This window comes from Lytechinus variegatus, chromosome 10 (assembly GCF_018143015.1).
Source record: "Lytechinus variegatus isolate NC3 chromosome 10, Lvar_3.0, whole genome shotgun sequence".
Taxonomy (NCBI): Eukaryota; Metazoa; Echinodermata; class Echinoidea; order Temnopleuroida; family Toxopneustidae; genus Lytechinus; species Lytechinus variegatus.
In genome coordinates, this window is record NC_054749.1 from 26742134 (window position 1) to 26770001 (window position 27868).

A 27868-nucleotide genomic window follows, 5' to 3' on the forward strand; every position below is an offset into this window, starting at 1 on the left:
TCCCAGAGTCAATCAACTGTATCTTTAAGTAAGTGATCAAACCAGCTGGGGTGTAAGGATTAGAATTTTACTTTGACTTCTTGACAATCTTAGGTCATGAGCATTGGGTCATTTAACTTGATATATTTTGTTAAGTTCAATGGAGCTCTAAAATTCTATAGATGTTTGTTTTTATGTATGAGAGGAAAAGACTGTTGAGAATGTTTGAGATGGGAGTTTTGAATAGGTGAAATTAAAGCTTGGATAGTTAAGTAGTTTTAATTGGATATGTTCAGCGTGGAAGAGTAAAGCAGAGGAATATTGAGAATGTTAATGACTTTGTCTTTGTGAGAGTCAAGATGGAGTGGTGTTTGAGTAAAAGCAAATCAGAAATCGTTTGATTCTCGGGAGAGGAAGACCCTTCCACATTTGGTCTTAACTCGGAGTGTGAGGGTGTGGTTCTCGTAGGCCATTACTTTGGGTGTATGTTGCAGGCTGTGTAGTGCAGGCACAGCGGAGTCTTAATCCCCATCGTTGGCAGGCTGGATCCAGGCAGCACAGGCCAGGTAAAGCCACCACATCTGCCCTCATCTCACCAGGCACGACTGTTCCAAAGAACTGGACGAGCTGGGCTCGTACTTCATCCTTGAACTCAGAGTTCGTGACTTTGATTCATCGTAGCAATCTTCGTACTGTGGCTCTCAGCCCTCATCATTTCGTCCGCGAATCTGGACTGGCTTTTCGTCGAGAGTTCGCTCGCTTTACTTCGCGCCGTCGAAGCCACCGCAGTTCGCTCTTAGACGACTATATTCATCGGACCAACGATAGTCATTGACGATGTCGAAGGGGTCCTTATTCTGAACTATTTAAATTATAACCAGATTAGATATACTACGGTCCAGTGTAGGTATTCATCCAAGTATAAACCCTCTTTTGATGAAACTTAATTGGTGGAATTAATAACCAAAAATATTGTCATGTTTGGATGCCAAATCATTAGGCCTTGATTAAATATAAATAAATCACTCTCATTAGATACCTATTGCAACATATTCAGTATAGGTTAATTCATGCTGATGTTAACTGCTGAATACAGTTTGATGTTATGTTGATATGCATGTGATTCATGATTTAATTCTGATTATTCAATTTCTTTAATTATATGTACATTTATAGAGCTGGTCGCTCTGAATTAAATTTATGTTACATATAGATATTGAATGATTGTGTGATTATTGCAAGTGGTAACTACTTTCATTTCAAACAGAACCAAATCTATTACCAGACTGGGAATTTCAGTCCCAAGATCTGACAATCCACATGATATATTTTCCGCATTTCATTTTATGCAACATAATTTCAACAATGAACTGAAAGTGTAAGAATTTACACCATTTGTCATCATTCATAAAATAGGAAATTGTGTGCAGATATCTCGCCCAATTTGTACAAGAAATCCAACCGAAAAAGCAGTGTTCAAAATTAACTCCATTTCCACTTATGTGAAAAAGGAAATGCAAGAAATGACGGGAACCAGCTCGATGGACCCTCGGATCAACACGGCAGTTACAACTTTAATATCTGGCTACATTAACACCTGATGTGTGAACCTACATATTAAAGCATCCATCAGTTTTTGCATTGTGGGTCAACCACATTAAACCAGGGTCGAGTTACTTATCTAGCCAAATGTGACTAATACTTTTTAGATTCTGATTATTCAATGGTTTTAGTAATCGAGGTATGAAAAAATAAGTGAAATTTGAAAATTAGCTTACGAGATCATGAGAGCAAAAGACTCAGTAAAACTTAGAATTAGATAAGACAGGACCCCCCCCCCCTGCTGGTGATTGGTCTCACTGTCCATCCCAAGTGGTGATAACGTGATGACATGTGTGAACGACTGTTCACCATTGGTGTAAGTACTGCTCTATCCACTGGTGATTGATAGCGCTATCCATTGTGATGGTGATGACGTCTAAATCACATGTTACTGATTGCCTCTTGCAATCTAAAGCAAGTGGTGAAGATCGATGGAATGCCACGTACTTGTACACCACTGGTGATTGGTAGTGTTAACTATGCAAGAGGTGAAAACATCTGACACCAGTCACATTTGGCATTCCATAGTCTTGTTTACTTGGGACAATGTTCAATAACATAATTTGAGCCTTCAGACAAATTGTGTCACATTGGAATTGGGTCTAAAAGAAAAAAAATATTACGAGGGACGCCAGAGGCAAACGGCTCCAGGGCCTGAAAAAAAAAGAAATGTCATAGGAAAATTGTGTGTGCATTGCACATGTCACGAGCACAAAGCCCCTGTATAGAGTCCCATCTACTGGGGTCCCTGGAAGCTATGTGGTTCTACATGTTCTCTGCTGCAATAGCCTCCCTGAGAGAAGAGATTGCCTTAGACTAGTGTTGATGACCAGGATTGAGAACACTAGCTAGACTGAGGTGTGTTACCGGCTTCAAACAGAATGATATACTGTCGAGATAATGGAAGAACCTGCAGAGAAAATGATAAACAAATACAAATTATAAATTAGATCAATGATAAAATAGAACAGTACATTGTAGCTTTAAGCATGGGTTCCAAAAGGTACATGTACATTTCTGAAATGAACTCCCCACACAATTCACAGAAACTATCATGAAAAGATGCAATTCCATCAGTATATATACCTGATCCCTTGTATGTATCAAGGTTTCCATGGTAATTACCAAATGGCAAAGTTGCCATTTCGGTGGGAAATATTTTCATTTTCAAGGGCTGCTGTTTTTTTTTTTACATTGGGGTGATTGTTGAAGATTGGGGGCTATTTTTTCAATTTAGGGGATGCTTTTTGTACAAAGAACAATTATGCAGAAAATACTGTCATATGTAGAATAGTGATTATAAAATTGTTCTTGAATATTGTTCGTCAGAATTGCTGGGGCAACTCTTGAATAGATGGTCTCTCAAAAGCACACAATCTGGTGAAATTTTAGAGGCAATTTGGGCTGTCATGTCGGTGGATTCGCTCAACGCCCTAATGTATTTTCTACACTGGTTGCCATAATTCTAAGTCTTTGTAAAATGGTGCTCGAGTCCAAATTCCTTCTCGAGAGGAATTTGGATTTGCTTTCAAGTCAATCAATTAACACAGCTGTACCGGCCACAGAGAAACATTAGCACTAACAGAGAACTAACAGTAGGTCCGGTCAAATCTTTCGGATCCTGGTGCCTCTGTTAGCCCACTGTTAGTGCTAAAACATTTCCGTGTGGCCGTAACTGGCCATCATGACCTACCTCCTCTTGAGATTGGCCTCTTTTCTGAGTTCCTCATGACGACAGATCCCTCGGAGCATAGGTAAATAGTCTAGTGTCAAGGCTGAATGATTTGTATACATGTAGTCTGGCAGTCTGCGTACCACTGAAGAATTTGTTTCTCTACAATGTAACAAAAAACCATGAAAATAAATTGGTGATCATTTCATTCCAAAGAGGTTTCATATACTGGATCTCTAATTCTTGCCTTAGATAATGACAAGGTGTCTTTTCTTTAGCACACATCTCTGTATAATGGCATTTGAAAGGTCACAGAAGTAGTATTCATGGCCAATGAGAGGGGCATCAAGACCAAACATTGAATACCCTGTCACATCATTCCCTGCGAGCCTTGCGGGTGATTGCCCGCAACTCACCCACAACAATGCTCAAAACCTTCCTGCGTGCACTTCTGTGGGCAAATGCGTGTGAGATACTGTCAATGTGGGCGATCTGCGGGTAGCAAAAGTAGTTACCCGCAAGTCATGCAAAGTTTGTAATGATATGACAGGGTCTAAGGCATCCAATGCCATGAATTTTGATAGATTTCAAACCTACCAGTTAAACAAACGTTTTCAGTTTACTTCTGTATTCATCATTCAATACATTTGAACACATTACTTTGTTAAACTTTAAAAGAAATGTTAAGTGGTACCAACTTCACTCCTACCACCCCGCAACCCAAACCAAAACACGACGTGACATGTTCATGCATTATAACACAGGGATGCCCCACCTTATTGCACTAAAATCATTGTTCATAGTAATAAGCAGCAAGCTATGAACTTTGACCTCAGTACTCTGAATTTATTCTTGACCTTTATTCAAGATGGTGTTTCTACACAGTACACATTCAACTTTTGAACATCTGAGCATTATTTTTCTGTTAATGGATGGACAGGCCTAAAAAAAATTCTATGGGGGCTTAAAATAAATGGCAGGAACTGATAATGAAGAAACACCACAGAGTCAAATACCACAAGAGTTCCATACTATTGGATTGACCACATTGCCAAAATGTTGTGAGCACAGAAACCCCAGGGCAGGGAATTAAGGTCGGGCTAACTTGCCATTCAATCCAACGGGGTAAGGACAGTTTGGCTCGTGAGAAGGTATGAGTGTATTTCGCCCACATGAGCTAAGCCCACATACCTCAATGTTGCTTCAAATGGGATGTCCTTAATTCGTAGCAGTGCTTCATCTGATGGTAAGATGCTCTGTTCTATTCGTAGCAGTGCTTCATCTGATGGTAAGATGCTCTGTTCCTTCCATCTGATTTCATCCTGTCTCGCTTCAACAACAGTTCTTCTGCATCTCCTAACACAATCCCTCAAACACATGGCCTCTAAGCAACAGCTCACATCCACACTTGCATCTTCACCTCTGGAATCAGAGAAGTCCACAAGCTCATAATCATCTCCTAACCAGCCTTCTCTATCATTCAACCCAGGCATATGCAATGGATGCCACCATTCATTGTTGCCATAGCGATTAAGATGACTGTCTTGTTTTAGACTGTGAGGGCACAATGTATCAATCCCTGAAATTCTGTTGGCATGTTCTGCCATGACGTCGATCAGTTCACCACCAAGTTTTGATGCTTTCTGCTTCTCATCTTTGTTTAGTTCTTGGTCAGGTGACTCACTAGATGAATTCTGATTGGACGGTTTGGTGTCTTTGGAGGTACGAATTGAGGAGAGAATCTGAGGTAGGTTAGAGTGAACAGCATCAATGCTAAGATCACGGAATGATCGAAGAATAGCACCTAGTATCACAGGGTCATCTAACTTCTGCAAGAAACAAAATTGATAAACGAATCTGTCACATGCATAGAAATCATTGTTTACAAGTTCCAGTTTCAAAGTAATCAGGAGAGGAACAAACCTCTACCTGTGTGGGGCTGACCCTATGCAAAAGTTTGAAAGCCCAGAAATCAGTGACCACCATCGGGAAGTCTTGAGGAGGAGACATAAATGTCTAAGAGGGCTTTTTGACAGACATCCACTTATTCATGCACTTTTAAATTTTTGATACCTCCAAAATGTTGAGGGAGAATAAATTCAAATTTAGTATTAATCTCTATTTTTAACGAGCACAAATACGTCGCACCTTCATTTTCAGGGTCGAAGTACAATACTAATCTCAATGCATAGACTGTGTCAGGTTTCCCAACTGTGGTTATCACATCTTGAAAACCTAAGAACTTAGCGTATAAATCATATCTTACTAACCTTCAAAATACCTAATGAATCTATCACTGGACCGGCCACATTCCCAAGTCCAGCAATACTCTCAAAAAGCCCACAGTAATTCCCAAGTCCCGTCCTGAAACTGCATTGTCCTAAGGTTTCAAGAATATTGTCCGTTCCATTGCAAGTGTCTTTGGGTGTCTCCTTAGTGGTTAATCCCATTTCGTTCATCACCTTCAAGACATCCTGAGGTTTGTACCCCTTCATGGAATAATACTCTCCAACTGCTATGATCCTTGTCTCAAGGTCTATCAGTTCTTGGGTCAGCTCCTCAATGGCTCGACCTAATCCGCTGTCATTACCAGTGTCAACATCCCTAGAGACTAAAGAACCACTTGGCAGTTCTTGTTCAAGATTCTTTGAATGATCGTCCACCTCAAGTCTCATCTCCTTGTCTTTCCTGTCTGGTCCCGGCTTGATGCCGTCACTCTTGGGCGTGGCTCCAGAACACACCCAGAACTGAAGATGCTGAATACATCGCCTGATGTCCCGATTGAAGAACTCTGCAACCAATCTCAGGTCCTGATGTGAGATGGCCACATCCTCAGCGAGGCACAGAAGCTTCAGGTGGCTTACCAAAGGGTTCTAAGAACAAAATGAGAAGTTTACTTAAAAGAAATCACTTTATATTGATAAAATAATTTGAATGTTCGGAATTGTATGTTTGACCTCAATATCTCTTACTTCCTGAATCTTGAAAAACTGAGAGTATTAAAACTTATATGAACTAGAAAGCATAGATATCATTTCATGAACCTCCTCAATAGAAGGGATTGGATGTATCTGGAGTTGCCCTACATATTCAAATGATGAAACACCCAGGACAATTGACACTTTGCATTCCAATAATAAATTCAAAAGATTTCATATACTTAATTTCTACAAGAAATGTAGCCTAGATTTAAACAAATATTTTAGGTTGTCTGAAACTGGAAGACTTACCAGTGGCGGTAATCTGAAGGTCAGCTCATCATATCTAGGAGTTAAACTAAATGAAAACCTTGGATCTAAAGAAAAAGAAAAAAGGTTACAAAAATCCACAGATTCAATAACAAAGAAAACAAACACATCATATTTCATTCTCTGATTGTGGGATATATAACTTAAAACATCAATCTCCACTTGATGTTCATTGCATGAAATGCAGAATTATGAATCATCAGCTGCTCCATTAAAGCATCGGTTATTATGCTGTGATTACAATCCCAAGATTTTCCTAGGATCCCACTGCCAGTTCCCCTGATTCCTTTTCTAGTGACACGAAATTTGCTCTGGCGACAATTGCTCCGGTCTTTTTATCCCAGAGGGTATACATTAAAAGTTGGGATAGTAATAGAGTTTTTGGATCACTATAATGTAAAGATAAGGATTGGGGTTCATTTAGTGTTGTAGATTAGGTTTTATGTTTGGCTTAAGGTGCAGATATTCCATCGGAGCAATTGTCACTGGAGCAAATGTCATTGAACCCCTTTTCTTACCTTCTCTTAGGTTGCCCATTCAATTAAATATTTCTTAAATCTATGAATTTTCAGTCACAAAGTTCTTGCTATACTATAAAATCAAAAGTTGAAAAGTAGGTCTGGCATTGGTTAGATCATTGGTTGAATGAGCACCATAAGTGAGGACTCATGGCACTTGCTATGGAAGAAAGAGTTATCAACTCACAGGTAGAAAAGTAGGTCTCTCATTCACGTTTGTTGCTTATGTTTTTTTTGTAAAATTCAAATTACCTGATGTTGTCAGGACGATAGGTCTTTTACTGCTTTCCATAAATGACATCACAGTGGATAGGAATCCTTTGTCTTCTTCAAATATCACATCAACCTGAACGAAAAAGACAAATAAAATATAGTTCTATCAAACTGAAGAAGATTGGTTCTGATTTTTTATATGAAGAAATACATAAGAAATTCAGTGTCAATATCAACCACTTACAGAACTAAATTTCCTTATCTAACTTGCGTGGTCATTCTCACAGACTTTGTAACAGTACTAACCACCAGCATTTCACATCCAATTACATGTATAAAAAAAAAACATGGAGGTGTTGTGGCTTATTGGCTCAATCTACAAACCTTGAGCGACAAGGTATGAAGTTCAAATCCCTCCACAGCACACATTTCCTTTGGCAAGGCATATATCTACATTTACCACTCTCCATCCAAGTGTAGTAAATGGGTACCTGGTAGGAAAAATCTTTTTTTCCTTGAGTGACCAATCAGAGTAGCCCTGCTAAAGCCAGGGTAATAGTGTAGCACTTAGAAACATTGTTAACTCCTATGAAAATATTTCATATTATCATTATTTATTGTTATCAGAGGGCAAGTCAACCCCAACAAAAGCTGACTTGGAAAAAAAATGACATACAAGTATAACACTGTAAATTTCAATAAAATCAGAAATGGTTGGCGGTGTTTGATGTCACTGATTCTCTCATTTGCATTCTGACCATGATGTGCGCATAACTGTTTCGCGAAATAACGCAAAACATTGAAATGTCACAAATGTCTTATTTTACATCAGATCTGATTAAATTTTAAGCATTATTCTTGTTTGATTTTCCAATTTCTATTCAAATCAACTTTTTTCTGCGGAGGACTTGCCCTTTAAACATGATACAAACCTCATCAAAGAGGATTAATGACGTTGAAGTGATTTTAGGTTTGGTGATTCCAGTCTGAGATTCAGCTTGCTGGGATGAGGTTTTCTTGACAGGAGACTTCTTGATGGCCTTCTTAGGAGATTTCTTCACACTAAAAGAGAAAGAAGAAATAGGTTTGAACATAATCAAACAAAACTATTAAACAAAGAAACACTACTGCACTACTTGAGAATCTGTGGAATTACTATACATATTTTCAATTCACTATGTTCTAAAACTGATGTAAATGTATATTTTTTTAAATGATCAAAGATTTAAAAACTTCTCTTTTGAGGATTCTTAACATAAAAAGAAGGTATCGATGATCCTAAATAACATAAAGTGCAACGATTTTTACCCATCTACTCCCCGTTTCTTGCCAATTTTTGAAGATTTCAAATCCAACATTATTGAGGTAAATAAAGATTAAACATTTGAAATGCATTCTTGTTTAATATGACCAAGTAGCTAGAAAAAAAAAAAATCTTTTGCTATTACAATATACAGTTGTTTGTTTAATAGAGGACTGAAAAACACCCCAGAGTATACAAATCTAGTTTAGACATATTTTATTTAAATGAGTATGAAACAAATTAAGAATCTTTGATATTCAATCTTACCTTGGTTTCTTAACCGGAGACCTTTTGTTGCTGACGCTCGACGAGCTTCCAAGCTTGACAAACCCAGCAAAGGCTTTCGGAAGGACAGGCTTCTTCTTCTTCTTGGGGGAGGTAGTCTTAGAGCCAGACTTTGTTGGAGAAAGATTGAAGAATTTAGCCGAGGAGACGCCAGGCTGGCGAGCAACCTGATGCGACTGAGTTCCTTCTCCGAGCTCTGCAAGGATTTGACGACCATTGCGACGTGACGAAGCATTCACTTCAAATACCTGATAGAAGGGATTGGAGATAAAAACAAATTTCAAAATTATGTCAAAATAATAAGTTCAGTCTCTAGTGCATGCTTTACTCAACACTTAAATTTGTTTTCTTTTTTTTTTGCTATGGACTGCAAATTTAAATCATCAGTAACATTGTATACAAAAATACACATAATGAAGGGCAACAGTAAGAATTAAAAGGATGATGTCCCTTGGGACTGTTCTAACATGCCCGAGGCATAGCTGAGGGCATTTGGACTGTTTCAAAGGTGACATAGATAATAATTCTAATGCCCAGAAGAAATTATGTGAAGATATTGTACGTTTTCCTTTTTATTTGATAAATCATCCTAATCTCACAACATGACTGGTCATTGTATTAACAGACTGATGTGAATAAACCTGAGACATGGAACAGCTTATGGTGCAAGATTCTGAATCATTGTACTAATAATTACTTTCATATCGGTGACTAGGCTACCATCCTTATAAGATTAGAAGTGAATATTGAATATTTAGTCGTAATGACGTATTAGCATTCATATGATTGGTTACTATCTGAAACTAATTTGGCCTTCACTCCAAAATTACGGCCTGCAATCATCCAAACTTGTTACATTAGTATTCTTACAGTTAATTTGTACCTGAAATTAAAAGATACTTTTCCTCCACATTTTCAGGAGACAAACAAATCGAGATTTATTCCAGTCGTAAGGTGTGCAGAGGCCCTTACTCTAGTCGAACAAATCAGGCTAAGAGTAAAGTGTGCTTTCCCGAAAAATAATGAAATGTTCAAGGTCTAAAAACAGAACTACATGTATGATAAATGTCATAGATCTTATTACTTACCTCAAATCCTAGTTCCTGCGCACAGGCATAGACAAGAGATGTCTTCCCGACCCCGTGTGGACCAGACAATAGAATGGTATTACATAATCCATCTTCCTCTTCACTATCTTCACCCTCACTCCAGTAGAAGTCATCGTCACTCTCATCATCACTGTCAATGATCCTGGAACCTTCAGAGAAAATACACCAAATAACCAAACACCTCTGATAATTTGATACAGTCAGCAGGCTAGATTAACCAGTATTATACAACTCCCAAGAATGTTCTGTTATCTGATTGGTCCAAATCGGATCACATGACATTCACCGTATCGCACTATTGCATCAAAAATGCACTATCCTGCACTCTGACGTCATACCAAAAGTACTATCCTGCACTCTGACGCCAGAGTGCAGGATAGTACGAGTTCTGGAATTATCTAGAATTAAATCAAATATATCATTCGGGGCAACTCAGAAACATGGGTGAGGGGTTGTATAAAACAAACAATGCACGCATGCTTGTGCATAAAGGACCTAAATAATGAACTCTGTGTTTGACTCGGCAAATGGATATACCGCACTTGGTCCTGCGGACCTCGGTGCGGTATATCCATTGGCTCTTCTCGCACATCGTTCATTATTTGGCCCTGCATGCATGCGCTTACGTGCATTATTTGTATATTAATCAAGATACTTTCACAACATATATTCTGGTTAAGCTTCCATGCCTATGCACAGCGAAATGCGAGTATAGGAATTTCAGTCTAAAGGGCCATCCTTATTCAATGAAAAAATATTTGAAAACACAAAAGTATCTATGAATTTTGGTATAGTGGCTTGAACGGAGCGCAAAACTGATAGAATCTGATGGTTCATGAGTGCATTCTAAATTAAGCAGATTATGGGTATGAAAACAAAACTAAAGTAGTTCATGTCAGGCTTAGCAATTCAAACGATACTACAGGGGATATCGCTGCTCTGCTCATGAAATTTTTAAAGCAAAAATGGAAGATGTCACCAATCTACTGTAAACATTAAAACATTCAAATGAAAAAAAAACAACAAGAATAAGGCATAAGTATAGGCACTTTAACAAAAGTCAGAGTGATTTTTTCTGCAGGTATCTAACAAGCAGGTTTTGATTACAAATTCATCCTAGACAAAATGATGTGGAAAGCAGGATAGCTGCCATGAAAAGATGCATGGCGCCTTCATAGTGGGATTCCTGCTAAAAAAAATGCAGCATAGACTTTTGATAAGTTGCATAAGGGGGGGGGGTATAAATGTGCTCTTTCATCTTCTCTTTACCTTTAGATTTTTTCTTGTCTTTCCCTCGGGAATTCCTTGTCTTCTCTTTCATCCTTTGAGTTTTCTTCTTCCATTCCGTCAACCATGAGCTAAATTTCCTACAGAGGGCGGCATTTCCTATCATGTCCGACACAGCAGTCGGCTGATACTTCTCAGTCCAAAGTATCCCAGCTCGTCGTTTCTCTTCAGCACTCTCTGAAGAAAAAAACAAAACAAATAAGATGAATACCATCAGACCATTTCAAAACATATATATTCAGGACTCCAAAACTGAACAAGAATTTTTATGAGTTGTGCTGTCTCCATCATTACAAATCAATAAGGGGCCTGTTTTAATTAGCTTGCATTTTGAATAAAAATTCTTGAAATTAAATTGAATTCTTAAAGGTGTACTTATTATGAAGATCAAATTTAATTTGAATATTTGACTTTTTATGTGTGTTAATTATAAAATTAAGTTTACGCAATAAGCTGGGGGGGGGGGTGTTCAGAAACGTTTATGTCATACTAAATGTTAAATATGCCAGTGACAATTGATGCACATGGGTTATTTAATGTTTAATCTAATTGACTAATATGCTGTAGGGCATATCCAAAAGCATGATTTGATCCATGGGGTGATGTTTTATATTCCACACATGCAGGGTTTTTTTACGTCAGAGTTAAATCTCTGTGAATCATCCCCTAGAAGTGAGAAATGTCAAGTTCTTCAATAATTTTTTGCTTTTTTAGCATTTTTGGTCATAAAAAAACTCTCAACAAAATTCTGTACATTTTCTGCTTCACAAAAGACTTTTTGTTTGCATTCTTCAATAATTTTTAGCTTATTTAGCATTTTTGGTCATAAAAAAGCTCTCAACTAAATTCTGTAAAATTTCTGCTTTACAAAAGACTTTTTCCTTGGCAGTCTTTAAAAATGAGGAGTAAATTGTGATGTGATACCATGAAAATTATACCTTCAGTAATTGGTTCTTTTGGAGCATCATTCTCCTTTATTGTTGTATTATCTCCACTTTTCCCATCAGTATCCTTGCCTTCTTCTGCTTCCTCCGTCCTTGACACCCCCCTACCGCTCCTCCTGGATGATCTCCTCAAAGACCTTTCCTCCATCTCAACTCCTTCCGAAGGCTCATCCAGACTGGCCTCAAGAGATCTTCTGGCACACCCCCTTCCGCTCCGCCGAGCCATCTTTCTTCTTGTATTGTCCTCGCTTGCATCTTCCGCTTTCCGCTTGCCTCTGGTCAGCTTGGAACCTTTGCTGGCAGGCATGCTCTCTGTGGGGTCAGCGGCTTCTTTGGGATTCTGGTCACCGGTTGGAACATCTGCAACTGTATGAAGCACAACAGCAATACCATACATGACAATCAAGTGTGAAATTAATTTTTCCGATGTAAAATGTAAGTATTCAGAACTACATCTGCAATGACCGAACTCTTTAGAGGAAGAAATAGAGCACTTTGATACCGAAATAAACATTAATAAAGTCACTTTGGAGTTACCAAGATGCCCTTTCACATGACACAGGTTACTTCTTACAGATTTTTCTTTGATTGTTGTAGAAATGTCTGTTTTACCAATAATAATGTAAGTAACTATACTCTAATTTTCAGATATACCTTAGAAAATTTCAAGCAAAATAAGAATTATTCTCTTCTTTAATATTTACAACATTTTGAAATAAATTTTTCTTGCTATGGTCATCACACTTTTGCAGTCAAAGCTCCAACTCAAATCACTTCTACTGAGATTTTCAAATTTGTACTATTTTTTCTTCTTTTATAATTCACTACCAGCACCACCATCATCACTATCATTACCATCTTCTTATTCATCATCATCATCATAATCATCATCATCATCTCAGACCTGCCAACCTCTGGGAATGAAAAATTGTATTCTGTGATAAAAAAAAAGCATTTTTTCCCAAAACCTGTATTTCATAATAAAATGCATTGCACGCATGCTCATCGCGGCGCTCAAGCTGCATGCAAGCTAAAATCATCATCATCATCCCCATCATCACTGTTCTAAGAGATACTTACCAGGCTTGTCTTGCTGATTCTTGAGAGTTTCTCCATGTCTCTTTGCCAAGTACATCCTGAAGATCTTTTGAACAGGGAACTTGGGGTTAGCTTGAAGAATTTCATCAAACACAGCTTTTTTATCTACCTCACTGATCGGTGGATGACCTACAAAACCCTGTGAAAAAACCCAACACAAACCAATAATGTATGTGGCATTAATATATCATATTACAGAGTGAAACAAGTGGAACGCCTCTGGCAGTCTCGCCTGCATTATGCAATTCGATATAGCAGCAGTGCTGACTTTGAAAACATCTACTGAACTAGAGATGCTCGGCGGGTCGCGCGGCCGAGCACATGTATCCCCCGAACCCACCGCATCATCCATCATTGCGATATATAGAGCTCACATGGAAATTTGACAAATAAAAGCAATTATCAAGGCGATAATGACCCTGCCCACATTTTACCTGAGGGTACCAAATTTGATGACAATAATACCCCAAACATGGCCAAAGTTTGTCGACCCTAAGTGACCTTTGACCTTTGTCATGTGACCTGAAACTCAGGCAGGACCTTCAGTGATAAACCATAACCCTTATTTCTAAGTTTCATGAACTAGGTCTATCTACTTCCTAAGTTATGATGACATTTCAAAAACTTAACCTTGCTTTAATTTCAATGTTGACAACACCGCTATCGGAAAAGCATCGCCTATAGTCTTGATCTGCTATGCAGGCGAGACAAAAAATTATTGCCGCTTCCAGGTCTAGTTTAAATATTTTTTTTCCTCCCAAACTTGACATCAAACATTACTTTGAAAAAAAAATTTGGACAAAACATGATTTAAAATGAATGATAAAAGCAACATCCCAACAAAAAATATCAATTTGCATTTTCGAACAGTGATTTTTGGTTTTAGCACAATATTTTTGTTTTCTGTCCTATTAAAGCTACTACTTGGTAACATGATTATATGAATGTATTGAGTATTAATACTAGTGTCTCATCATTCAAGTGGGATTATTATATTACTAGACGTCACTGCTCAGAATGTCGAAGTATAGCTGAGTAACCTGGCCAGATTTGAGAACTGTAGTTGAGGACTTGAAATGATGCTAGTATTGAGGCTTGTGGTTTGTATCTGCTTTAATGGTTACTGGCAATGGCAATCACAATATTCTGATCAGACAAAGTGTTGAAGGTCAAGTCATTGTTTACACACAGTAGTTGGCCCTGAATTCTGAATCATCATTCTGCAGATACCTATACAAAGCATCAAATGTGTAAATGTGTAGGTCACCACATTTCTTTTCCACTTCATGTTGTAATGTGCCATAATAATGTAGCAGTACATATTATTCTGTAATTAGTTACATTTTGCTCTTTCCACTTCACTTGTAAAAAATAATTTACTGCTGTTGTTGTCAGAATTGAAACAAAATAACATTCATTAATTCATTCATTAATTCATTCATTCATTCAAAGGGACTGCTGCACTGGCAAACGTACCTTTATCTTCAAACTACTGGATAGAGAGGGATGAGACGATGGTGCCAGTTTTATGTCTGGACTGATCTTTGGGTTTGGTTCAAGATTCTCCCTCAGCTTCCATTTACCAAACCCAGGACTGGGTAACGTCCATAATGGATCTGTATCATCTGAAACGAAAGGGAAACATAAGGTTCAAATATGGGCAGGCAAGACTAAAAGTTCTTTACATAAGGTGTGAAACTATCTTCAATAGATATGGATTTGCATACTTTTTAATGTGCCCCTTGTTTGGTCACAGACAAGAGGTTGAGGAGAATTCTAAAGAACAAATGGAGTATTTTCATGAAAGAAGAAAGAAATTACAAAAAAAATATTTATATTGAACTACATAAATCTGTGCAGTGTTCCTGAATTGACTAGTTCATCCTTTACTTTCTCAATTTGTGTTTCTTCCTAATGTTTATTGTTTTGTAACTTTTGTCCTATTTCTTTCTGGTAGTATAAACCTTGTAATCATCAAACACTGTATGAATATTTCATTGTCTACTTGTTGAGTGTTGTCATTATCAGTGTAACCTAAACTAATGGTACTGGCTGTGACACCATTCAACATCAGCATAGTTGAACAGAATTGAAATGAACTGAACTAAAATATTAAATGAGTCAAATTGGAAACAGATCCAATGTAATTCAAATGAAATCAAACACAAAGCAAACAGGGTTCAAATCAATTCAAGGTCATGTCCTTGGATCCCCTTAAATTGGCCTCATTGCCCCCCCCCCATCCCTTCCCCTCATTAAAATTTTGTATTCCTTTCTATATTAACCTAAAATTGTGCTGTAATACAGAAATGGCCTTGTTCTAAAAACAGGCCTTAGCAAAGTCAGAAGGAAGCCAAACTCGCCCCTTAAAATTCCAAGCTTTGGAGTGATAAAATTTCTGTTTTTTCTCCCTAGTATCACCCAAGAGCTGCCAAAAACAATATCAAAGAATATTACATTAAGATAATAATCTAGAAGGATTTCTACATACCTGTACAGCTGAATGATAAGATTTGCATTTGAATTCTTTATTGCACAACAAAGTATCCTTTGAATTTTGGCAAGAACCCCTTGAGGATGAAAATTACTTGCAACCCTGATTTACATGTAGACACCATGTCTAAACATAATTGGATAAATGCTTACCTCTTTGCAATACATGACACGCCTTTGTAAGCTGTGCACCGTCATCCTTCTGTGGTAACGTTGGTTCCATTTTGAGCTGTTCCAACATGTTGAATCCCAACGACATTCCACTGAGCTCAGTCATGGTTTCCTTTGGATCTATCAAACTGTCTCTACTTGCTTCGTCTACTGGTATGGACTCTGATGCCATGGCTGCCATGATGCTGTCTTGCTTGAACTTCTTGGCGGCAGCGAGTTGACCTTGCTTTGTGAAGATGGGTGCTAATTTTGCTGCAGCTGTCAATGAAATACAAGCACTCAATATACTCACATTCGGATGGATTCTTTGGTGTGTTTAGACAAATATCTAATATATTCACATTTGGAAGGAATCTTGAGACAAACATAAACAAATACTAAAGTTTTGGTGAAATCAATGGTGTGTTCATACAAACATCAAATATACTCACGTTTGGGTGGAGTCTTTGGTTTGTTTCTTGAGCTGGATCTTCTCCTTGGCGTCTGTGTCTTTTCACCATCTACAATCTTCTTCCCACCTTTCTCTTTAGTTTCCTCCATCTTGGCTCTCTGTTTGGTTTTCATGGCTTTTGTCGAAATGACCTTAGACTGAGGGAATGTTGCTTGAGTAGTTTTCTTCTTCACAAGTTGTTTTGACGTCTGGGTTTTAGGAACCAGCGTGGTCTGGTGGTGGCCTTTCTTAGCTTTCTGCAGAAGCTGCTGGGCTTTGGTGACCTTGCTATTCTTCTGGAAAGAGAAATGATGCAATGATCTTTGACTGGACGATGGAAGTAAAAGTCCATGATTGGAGGGAGCCTTGGAGGTATCATCTATAAGCAATTGTGTGTTTCTTCATAACATCTGTGTGCAAGTTGCAACCTTATTGTGACATCGATTATTTGTTCCAATTCCGAGAGAATGGTCAGACACAGTGTACTCAACACCATACATTAATCCCTTTCAAAGTATATCTTTCAAAGTTGTCACCAACCTCATTTAAACACTAAAGTTTCCTTGAGAAATTGTTCCTTTTTCTTCCATGCATTTGAATATTCTCATTATTGTTGAATTAAAGACATGAGAAATAAAATCAATCTGTACTTCTATTGTTTATTTATAATGCATTCTTTAAAAATTGCAATATTTGAATAGAAATAATTCTGAGAAAAAATCACTACATGCAAGAAAGTTTTCTTTGCCTATTTTGTAAATATCATTCATCAATTATTTTCTTTTTCAAAAGAGCTCTAACACAAACATCTCAATCATCTAAATGATACCATCTTACCTTTGGTGATGTTTTGATGGCAGTTAGTTTCAATTTGATTGACCCTTGACCTTTTCCTTCAGTCAGCAAGGAAGACTTGAACTTCTGGGGTTCTTTCTTTGACCTCTCTGAGTTTCTCTTCTTGTCTTTCACCTCAGACTTTGCAGAAACCTTACTGGAACTCAATGCTGGCTTTTTGGTTTGCTTCCGAGCTTTAGTCTTTAGTGGCTTTACATTATCAAACTCTTCCAGACTAGAATCTGCATCGGTGGATGCCTTGGAAACTCTAGCCCTTAGAACACGTCTTGTAGGTATCGACGATTCCTTCTCAGTCTTTCTCTTGTCTTTGTTCTTAACTGAAGATTTTGACTTTGAGCTTTGATTGGAAGTAATGACACTTTCTGGTGATGGACTCTCAACTATTGCTACTGCTCCTTCCTTGGCCCTTTTCACTGTCTCATTTTTTCCAGTTGATGAATCCTGCTTCACAGTCACTTCCACTTCTTCACTCTCTTTCACCATGTTCTGGTCCACTTCCTGCTTTTTAAAGGAATCACATTTCTCTTCCTTCTCTTTTGTTCGCGTGCTTTTATCATCTTCATCTTTACCCTTGACTTCTTGCTTTGACAATTCTTTAGCAAGTTCTTCTTGTTTGTTCTCTTTGGCAGATTCCTTCTTGGTAACATCCTTTTTAAGACCTGTAGCCTTTGGCTGAAAGATGCTGTACACTGGTCCTTTTTTCTTTGGTTCCTCTTTTGTCTCCACAGATATGAGTGACAGCTCTGGACTGGAGTCGAGCACGCTGACATTAGAAATCAACCTACGGGGACAAAGCCCTCCTTTCCTGGAATCTGTCTCCGGTCTGAGCATCTGCAGGGTGCTTGGAGAACACTCATTATCCTTGCCATCAAGAGGACTATGCACCTGGGCTTTGACAGTGATGACCTTACGAAGACAATTGTCATCCTCGTTGGTATCTTCTTCTTTCTTTGTAGGCTGATTACCAGGTGGTGTGGCTGGTTGGTCACTGGTTGGACTTCCTTGAGAACATCTTGAATCAGGAGGTGTAAGCATGACTGCATCCGGTGGATGATCAGCATCTTCAGGAACAAGAGAATCATCTCCTGTCTCTTCCTCACCAACACTCTTGACTGAAGTTTTGGTCTCAAATTCAATATCACTTTCGCCATGATCCTCCTCATCTTCCATAGTGTTTCTCAAGAAATCTTCATATGACACAATGGTACTTGTGTTCAGTGCATCTTCCCCATTGCACTTTACCTCAGTGTCAACTGATCCACAGACTTCCATTTTATCTTGCTCTTTTGGAGCCTGTAACTCCACATTTTCCGAAGTGTTCTGACTCTGTTGTGAGTCTTCAGTGTCAAGAAAATCAGCTATGGAATCTGAATCCAATCTTGATTTTCTCTTTTTCCTATTCTTGGGAGGGGATTCAAAATCAGTGTCATCATCAGCATTTGCAGGATTTGAATCTGTTTTGTGCTTTTTAGGCTTCTTGCTGACCCGCTTACCCTCCACTGGTCGTTTACCCTTTTTCAATTTACCATCACCATCTTCGGCGGGACTTGCTTTTTCAGTTTTCACAGACAAATCTTCTTTACAGTTCTGATCAGATGAGATTTTAGGTTCACCTGTACCAGCAGTTTTCTTTGTCACTTGGAAGTAATTTCTGAGGTCTGCTGCTTTGCCATCTTGCATCAGAGGTGAAGATTTGATTGGTGGTTTAAAGAAGCTTGTAATAGAAGGTGTCTTTGCTTCTGCCTTCTTCAGCTTTGGAGTAGAGTCCTCCTGGAAAGTGAAGAAATGCATAAGTACATCTATACAATTCTTTTTTTCTAAGTGCTGTCTTTGAGAACAGAGGGACAATTCAAGATACTGTTATTTACAAAACATGGAAGTATAATACCCTTTTTAAACAAACAACACTTAACTCAAATTAATTCATTACCGTAAGTATCGGACTGTAAACCGCACCTTTTCCTTGGTGGGCAAGAGCCAAAATTCGGGGTGTGGTAAATCCACAGAGCTAGGTCTGAGCCGAGCCAAACTAAGCCTGAAAATAAACCAAGACCACTACCAGTTTACAACTCGTTGGGTGGCCAAGCGTAACCACTTGGGGCAATGTCGTTTAGAGGGGTATGAGCCGCGGGTAAAAATGGGAAGCGACTATGACTACTGGTATCTTAATCAATAAATGTCCATCAAAGTTTGATTACGGTAACAAAAGCACCTACCTTCATTAAACTGAAATTGAATAATGAATAGTTGTTATCATTGATTCAAAGCGGCAAAGTTCAGACAGACGCCAATTGACAGCACAGCGCAGCTGAATAAGACCTGCACGTTTATCGCAAAGTCAAAGTAAGCTGGAGCTATTCACCTTACCGTGGCAGTTATTCTGTTTGACAATTGGTCTTATTTGAATTTTGTGCCATGTAGTAAGGTACACAAAATAAAGCTTCAGTTTCATAAACTTTGTCATAATTTCAACTTCATGCATTTCATGATTACCTGAATTAGTATTTTGATGTTTTCTGTCATGCACTGATATGCATTATTTTTTAGTGTTGATGTTGGTATCGGTATCATGGTATATTGATGTGTACCATACTTGCAACATACAATGGTAGTGTTGTGTGTATAAGTGGCCAATAATGTCAGACAATGTCTTTCATGATCAGTTGCAGATGAACTGATGAAGCGCTGATTTCCCCTTACTTTTTACCGGTAACAATACTTTGATTTTTCTTCACATTTTTTATTTTTGGTTCTTTAATTTCTTATATACGCATATATAGGGAGATAAAATCACTTTGTGATTCATCCGAAAATAGGGGCAAGGTTAATTTAGAGTGCGGTTTATAGTCCGATACTTACTGTAGTTCTTTCTAGCATATTTGACACATGAGACAAAAAAATATTCACAATTTTCATTGAATACAGGAAAATCAATCATTGTATTGTGTTTTCATTTATTTCATTCCCATTTATTTCATACTTTATAGAAAGTAAAAGAATATGTGCAGTTCTTGTTCAGTCACAAAATTCATCAAGATAACATTGCATTCATTTTAATGCAGTATGTTCGGGGATTGTGCCCGGGTGCCCAAAACATCAGACTTTTAATGTAATCATTTACTTATACCATAATTGGTACTTCAAAACCAAAAGCAAAGTTCTTGTATGATAACTATTTGTAACTGCACTGAAAATGTTACCTTCTCAAGGGGAAGATCATCCTCCGGTGTTCTCTCCATGGTTCCAATCATGAGTGGTCTATCGTCAAAGTTACAGGTTCCTCAAGACATTACAGCATTTCTTAAGAATGAATCTCAAAAAGAACCTGACAAACAAAAAAGAAAATTAACAAGTTTAGAGGACTCTGACCTGACTCAGCCGATCATCCACATCAGGTGGGTGTTTAATAAAGCTTTTTTGTAAAGTTATAACTGACTTTACACAGGACTGAAACAAGTTCCTAGGTGATAAGTCAGCAGCTACTGCTACTAGCATAGGAAGCGAAGGAGCCACCAGTAGTACACTAAGTCATTCTTAACTTACAAACAGCTTTAGCCTGATGAATTAATTTGAAATGTATGAGAAGTTTGGTCACCCATCATAGCCATTTTATGCATTCTTGTAAGTTACACTAACTTGTTTTTTGTACATCTCCACATTGCACTCTGTAATTAATTTAGTAAGATTCTTGCCAATTTGAGGATACCTGAGTATAGAATACAAATATACCAGGCTTTGAGAAAATATAGCGTTGAACTATTCCTGAGGTTGGACTGGCAAATTTTTCTGATGGGCTAACTAAGCCCCAAGGAAAATTGCAAATTCAAAAATTGCCAGTCCAATTGAGCCGAAGATAATTCCCACTTTTACTTTTGAAAGAAAGGCCTTTTACAGGGCTGCCAACTCTCTCTAAGTGTTAGTGAGAATTGCTTATTTTGATATTTTCTCTCTAAAATTTTGTTTAATTTGCATGCATTTCTATTCATCTTACTTATGTCGATCCCCAAGTTATATCTTTGGCCTATGCAAAGGGAATCTCACTCTCAACTACACACAAGTTTATATCCAATAATGGCAGCCCTGGCTTTATATCTCTTTATCAAGAGTGAATGATGAATCTCTGTAAGATTTCATTGTAGTCTTGTCCTTGGTTGGCCTGTATCACCAATCTGGCCCATATTTGTCCAACAAGGTCAGCAAAATCTGATCAGTGTCTGCACTGCTACACCGCGAGGGTTCCCCATTAAGTTCTTAGAGACAGAGAAAATTCTTTAATAGAGACAATGCACTGTTCGTTGTGCCTGAGACTCTGCATTAGCGCTGTATCGTTTGGATAATTTGCTGGGGAGAAACTGCACATGCTCAACGCTAATTCAGTAGCTCTGAATATTTTTTTCCCGTGAAAATTGAAATATGGAGTGGAAAAATATATTTTGTCACACGAGCACCATCTGACCAATTGATGATTATTCAGAATGCAGGTTCACACCACCGACCTCAGGCAGATTTCTACAACGGTAATTGTTTGAAAATGTCATGTAGCAAGTCTCTCAATCATAATTCAAGGTCAATATGCCCACTGCTCTTCTGAATATGATTGGGAACAGAGCTATATTTCGGCTTCCATCTCGACGTCATCATTGGAAGAACTCAGTCAGACATCACTCTGCTTGGCTTCACCATAATTTTGATGTGGACTGGAGCCATGCATGCCAAGTGAAGCGGTGTCTGAATGAGGATTCGACCAGGTCGAGATCGAGCCAAGATACAGCCTTTCCCGATTGCGATATTCAGGAAAGCTGTGGGCATATTGACCTTGAAATGTGACCAAGAGACTTGCTATGACATTTGTGAACAATTACAGTTGAGGAAATCTGCTTAAGGTTGGCTAATGCAATAGCAATCAAGGACAGGGTACTATCAGATATTTGTTTTCTGATTTTGAAACAGAAAAAGCAAAAACTAACTATTGAGTGAAAACTGATTCTGATTTTGAGATATACATGTAAAACACTAACAGAAAAATGGTCATTGATCAATAATTTGCATCAGGAATGTTAAAGATGTATTGTAAAAGTGGAATGAAAAAAAAATTGTTTTCTTGTTTTTCCTTACAAACTTTTAGATTTTGCTAGTTTGACAAAAAAGTAGAATTGAATTTCTTGTTTCCTTTTCCTGTTTTTCAACTTTGCTTTAACGGAACAGAAAATTGAATGCGTCTTCTGCATTAGACTGAAAAATCTGCTGTTTCACTTTCAGAAGCAAACAATCGGCGCCTCCATTCAGAACTTACATGTAAGTTAAATCATGTACATGTAGATCTAACGTTTAATAGTTTCTGTCTAAACCCCTCAAAAAAAGTTCTGCAACTCAAGTTTGAGCAGTAATAAATTTGTTTGTGTGTCATCATCATTATGTAAAAGTGGTATCATTGGAAAGCATGAATATTCCTCTTAGACTTTACAATCATGTGTTATTTGTAATGCTAATGTTACCATGAAATGCACAGACATGATAAATATGCAGCAATGTCAAAATGAAATGTTGCAAAATTTGTTCTTTCCAATTACCGGGTGCAAATTTCCTATTTTTTTAAGATGGACCGAGTTTGGATGATGTTGATGCATTGATGCCTGAAAATCTACACATTGTAAAATTCTCATTTGCACATTGGATTGAATATGTTTGGAATAATGTTGACGAGGCAGCATAGCTAAGTCGGTTAGAGCGCCTGGTTCAGATAAGATCGTAGATCTCAACGTGAGGGGTTCAAGCCCCGCTCATTCCGAAACGCGTCTAACAAAAATCTGATGCTATAGCGTTGCGTGTTAATAGCGTGCCTCACCACTGTATTTGGTGCAGGTGTGAATGCAGTTGGAAAACACTTCGTCCATTGGAAAGGACGCAAATGTTGGTTACGTACATATAGGAGAGTCACAACCTATGCATGTTAAAAAACAATACACTATTCGTCATAGAGTAGGGTGTTCACCTGGTGTATTGCACCTGCCGGTCCCGGCAAAATTCAGGTCAAGTCAATCTTGATGTTCATACGCCATAATAATCTATATAATGATTGTGGGCATTAACGGAAAGACAAGACAAGACTAATGTTGAACCTTAGTTAGCTTGACATTTCCAAAAGTTAGGATGTTGAATTAAAAATAAACCGTAGAGTTTCATTATTAATGAATTTTTATGAGAGCTCTTATTCCAACTCCAAGCAAACATTAATCACACATACATGTAAGTTTAATCTTTTATAGTTTTCATCTGAAACACCCGATTACGCATGCAAACGATCGTAACACATCACAAACCACTCCTTTCAACCTTAAATTTTTAATGACAAAACATCTCCTCCTCAAGCTGTTTACCAATACCAGTCTTGTCGCACTTTTCATGCTTTTGCATTCATTGTCACCCGGGCCCATCTGCATAGTCAAAATTCTATAAAATATGGAGACTAGTTAGAAAACAATGCATTATGCAACATTTCATTTCAACTTTTCCCTATATAATATCAATAATTCATTCAGCTCAGGGTAACTGCAAATTCCATGATATGCACACATTGCAAGTTCCCCCAAGTCTGCGCAGTCCCCCTTGTCTGCGTACACGCATATCTGCGCCATTCTACATGTGGTAAAAGAAGATACGCAACGAACACAAACTTTACACATGCAGATATGCATTAAAAAATCTGACTCAAAATGATGGAAAAATAATGAATTTTGGGGATTTATGTGATGCCCTCAAAATGCAGCCATTCTTTTTAAAATACCTGAATCGTGTGCAAAGTGAATGGGTGTGCAGACATGGGGTACCATTTTTTTTTCAATCTGAAAATGACTGCCTGAGGTTTTTTAAAGAAAATTCTATATGTCTTTCTTATAATTATAAGGAATATTATTGACAGAAAAATTTTGTGAAATAAAAAGAAGATCATGTTAAATCTCAACTTAAATCATTAGGTGCGCAGACTTGGGGACCACCATCATACAACATGTAATCACATCAATCATTGTGAAAGAGGAATAGGCCTATCCTGGCTATCGTCATGATCGTTAGATCTCTTATTTAAAGGGGAAGTTCACCCTGACAAAAACTTTATTGTAAAAATAGCAGAAAAAATAATAAAAAATATTGCCGAAGGTTTGAGAAAAATTCATCAAATAATTAAAAAGTTATTAGAATTTCAATTATTTGATTTGTGACGTCATATGCGAGCAGCATTCCTACATAGCGAATGGTAAAAAATCAATAAAATGTCATTTTCTCAGAAAATTGAAAATGGTTTTCACTGTACCTTTTGTATATCAATGGACAAATTATTTCACACCCGATCATGAATAGAAAACAAAATTAAGTCATCAGGAACCATGCAAAATTTGAAATTCATGCATTTTATATTACATAACACATGGAGCAGCTGCTCGTTTATGACGTCACAAATCCAAAACTTTGAACTCTAATAACTTTCTTACTTTTTAACGGATTTTCCTCAAACCTTCACCAATATTTTTTACTATTTTTGCAACAAAGTTTTCTTCAGGGTGAACTTCCCCTTTAAAGCTTTTCAATGGTACCACTGGTCATGCTGGTATCACTATCATACCAGTATCATCTCTTCATGCTCTTAGACTTCAGTAACAAAACATGCCTATCATCCCTCAAAATTGAGTTGCAGAACTTAATTTTTTAGCCTTGAGGTGTTAATTCAGATCCTTCCGATTTCCTCAGGCTCAGACTTCCTCTAAAAGTAAAAAACTTCAGCTCATGGCGTCATGCTCAGCCTCACTCCTAGCTCCTGACCTGAGCATGCAAGCCATTACATTATACATACAATTTTACATGCATTATACTGACCAAAACAAAATAAAATACAAAAAATTGACTACTTTTCCGGTGTAACGTTAGGCAGCAAATATTGGTCAGAATTCGCACTCTTCCGCTAGTGGATTGTTTACTGCCCAAGACCCGAACGCCGGAGCAGCCGGGGCTGCAGGCGATACCGCTTGAGCTGGTTCCGATGCCGGCCAGCTGCGATTGTGAAGATGGTGATCGTAAAAATGAAACCGCTGTGAACATACTATCGTTTCATATAATTGCGAGTCATGCTTACCCTGGCTCTACTCCAAAATCCAAGGATACGGTACATAAATCAGGCATTAGCCTGAAGTGGCACTTAAAATTCAAAACAAGTAATTCACAGATATGAATTCAAATTACACCTCTCTGAAATCTTCTCCCGCGGATTTTGGAGTGCGCGAATTCATAAATAGCAATCCAGGCGTTTGTCACTCTGCATATGCACAATTCGTTGTACATTGAACGTATGGGAACGACAAATAAATGCAGAAACGACGAGAAACAGTCTAATTCAACAGAAACGACGGTACTGTATTTATTTTGTATAAAAAGTTTGACCTTAACAAAGATCAAAAATAGGGCCGATGTCTTGCCTCACATCAAGTCAACCCACACCAAAAAACCCGGGGAAGAATGGAAGGAAGGGGCGAAACGCCCCCCCCCCCTCAAACAAGAAGGAGTCCGGGGCAATGCGGTCTCCTCCTATACTGGCGTAAATATGGGGGGGGGGCGGGACGGGTATCCATAACATAAAATTATAATACAACATTTTGGAGAGGGGTGAGGGTGAGCTGTACAGGCCTCCGGGACAGGCCTACCCAGGAATCACCCCCCCCCCCCCTAAATGATATCATGCCCCTACTTTTCAAGAAACGATCAAATTTTTTTTATCAACAAATTTTATCGTTATTCTGAGTTTATCTTCAAATTCTGTTAAAGGACAAGTCCACCCCAACAAAAACTTGATTTGAATAAAATGAGAAAAATTTAACAAGCATATTATAACAGTGAAAATTTCATCAAAATCGGATGTAAAATAGGTAAGTTATGACATTTTAAAGTTTTGCCAAATTTCACAAAACAGTTGATATACGCATCCTGGTCGGTATGCAAATGAGGGGACTGATGACGTCACTCACTATTTCTTTTGTATTCTATTATATGAAATATGAAATAGCTTAATTTTCTCCTCATTGGAAGGTGAAATAAGTTTTCTTCCTCCATGAACATGGGGAATTACAATTGTTCTAACATTTTATGGTTCAGTAAAACTGGTCCTTAATGATTGTCAAATCTGTAAAAATGGAAATCAGGGGCGGATCCAGCTTTCGCCAACAGGGGGGGGGATATATTTCCATCAACATTTTTCTCGACTGGCCGCTATAATCTGATTTGTTTGGATTTAAAGGGAGTAGTCCTAACAAAAGACTGAAGTTTTAAGTATATGTTAGATTTTATATATAAACAATACAAGGTATCTCATGTGTTCTTAATATATAATGCGAGCACGAAGCGCGAGCTAAAATTCTTTGATATTTTATGTCCTTATATACAGTGCGTCCCAAAAAAAACTATACACTTTTGAAATGGCTGCCAAATAAAAAATGTAGCACTTTGGGGGAAAAGACTTATAGATATGGAAAGCCAATAAAGTCAACTTTCAAATGACACCAAAAAGTTGAAAAATTTTTCATGCTTGAGCGAGCACTGCCCACTGAAACAGAGGGTATGCAAATTAGGGTGGGCTGGAATTAGCCTTCCAATTTCTTTCAGATTTTTTGTTTGGTACTTGCAAAGTTGAAGGTTATTTGGTGAGTTAAAGATCAGATGTTATCAGTTTGTTGTTTGTGAAAATTTCGTACGTTATTAAATTGAAATCTAATGCATGAGTGATCATGAATTGCAATGTTTAGTGCAGCTTTATCATGTGGATCATGTGGATCTTAACAATGTGTTCATGACAGTCAGGAGAAGAGGGGGTAATATGACTTAGGTAGGTGAAGTAAGTTGATGGGCTTAAGGTCAACAGAACATTTAGCAACCCCTCCCTCCATCTCTACCCCCCCCCCACTTCTCTCCTCCTGGGAGACTAAGCTTGGCTAGGCTGGGCAGGAATTAGCCATACAGTTTTTTGAGAGGTTAGTCCTTTGGAACTTACAAAGCTAAGGGTGTTCTGCTATTCATGAGTGAGATAAGTTTTGGTTTTAATAGGCAAATTTCATGAATTACTCAATTGAAATGTACTGCATGTGTGAACAGGAATGCAATTTTAGTGTAGCATATTCATCTTGTGGACATCAGAAGTGTGTTCATGAGAGTCAGAGTAATGTGATGGTACATGTACCTGTTACAAGCAAGAGGGCATTCCTCTTCTTTTTGTCCTTTTACAAATTAAAAGTCATAGGTACCCTCCCCTCTTCACCTCCATTTTCCAGCCCCCTCCTCTCTCTCTCTCTGTCTCATCTCCCAGATTGTAGCCTTTTCAAAACTTAACTGCCAAGTGACGGTGGCTGATGGTCAGTTTGAATGATTACCCCCAAAAAATAATGATTATGATGATTAATGAAATAATTTATTGGAAAAAATGAATGTTTTATTGATCACATTGCACATTGAATGAGTTGATTTACTGATAAATTGTTGATTGAATGATTGATAGGAAAAAGTTGATGCCCTAATTCAGAATTAATCATTAAACCAACATTCTGCTCTGGACTTCACGCGTACATAAGAATAGCCATCAGTCTCTCAACAGGAGGGGAGGGTGGGAAAGAGGGAGGGGGCGGGGC

At 37.9% G+C, this 27868-nt stretch overlaps 1 protein-coding gene across 3 annotated transcripts; it reads right to left on the reverse strand.

The window, feature by feature from the left end:
• Window positions 1-1627: 1627 nt before the first annotated feature.
• LOC121422848 (ATPase family AAA domain-containing protein 5-like) lies at window positions 1628-25534 on the reverse strand. Of its 3 annotated transcripts, XM_041618069.1 has the most exons (19): window positions 25333-25534; window positions 20408-20532; window positions 17190-18977; window positions 16354-16648; window positions 15905-16180; window positions 14735-14883; window positions 13241-13397; window positions 12155-12526; window positions 11199-11393; window positions 9909-10078; window positions 8803-9068; window positions 8165-8294; window positions 7272-7365; window positions 6484-6548; window positions 5524-6126; window positions 4536-5082; window positions 4445-4493; window positions 3275-3415; window positions 1628-2491 (listed from the first exon to the last, which is right to left on the reverse strand). In XM_041618069.1, exons 2-19 carry the CDS (start codon window positions 20456-20458, stop codon window positions 2398-2400), a joined length of 5442 nt encoding a protein of 1813 aa, XP_041474003.1. In that variant the 5' UTR covers window positions 20459-20532; window positions 25333-25534; the 3' UTR covers window positions 1628-2397. The 3 variants fall into 3 exon arrangements, with proteins under 3 accessions (XP_041474003.1, XP_041474002.1, XP_041474001.1); XM_041618068.1 differs by having other exon boundaries at window positions 4445-5082; window positions 16354-16645; XM_041618067.1 differs by having other exon boundaries at window positions 4445-5082; window positions 25333-25532.
• Window positions 25535-27868: the final 2334 nt, after the last annotated feature.

Excerpts from the sequence above, each read along its gene's own strand:
- LOC121422848 (XM_041618067.1), bottom strand. The coding sequence starts at position 20,458 with ATGATTGGAACCATGGAGAGAACACCGGAGGATGATCTTCCCCTTGAG. Across the intron at positions 11,394-12,154 it reads AAAAGAACCAATTACTGAAG|AGAGTGCTGAAGAGAAACGA; the intron begins GTATAATTTTCA and ends TTTTTTCTTCAG. Across the intron at positions 5,083-5,523 it reads ATTCATTAGGTATTTTGAAG|AAGTTAGATGACCCTGTGAT; the intron begins GTTAGTAAGATA and ends TGTTTCTTGCAG.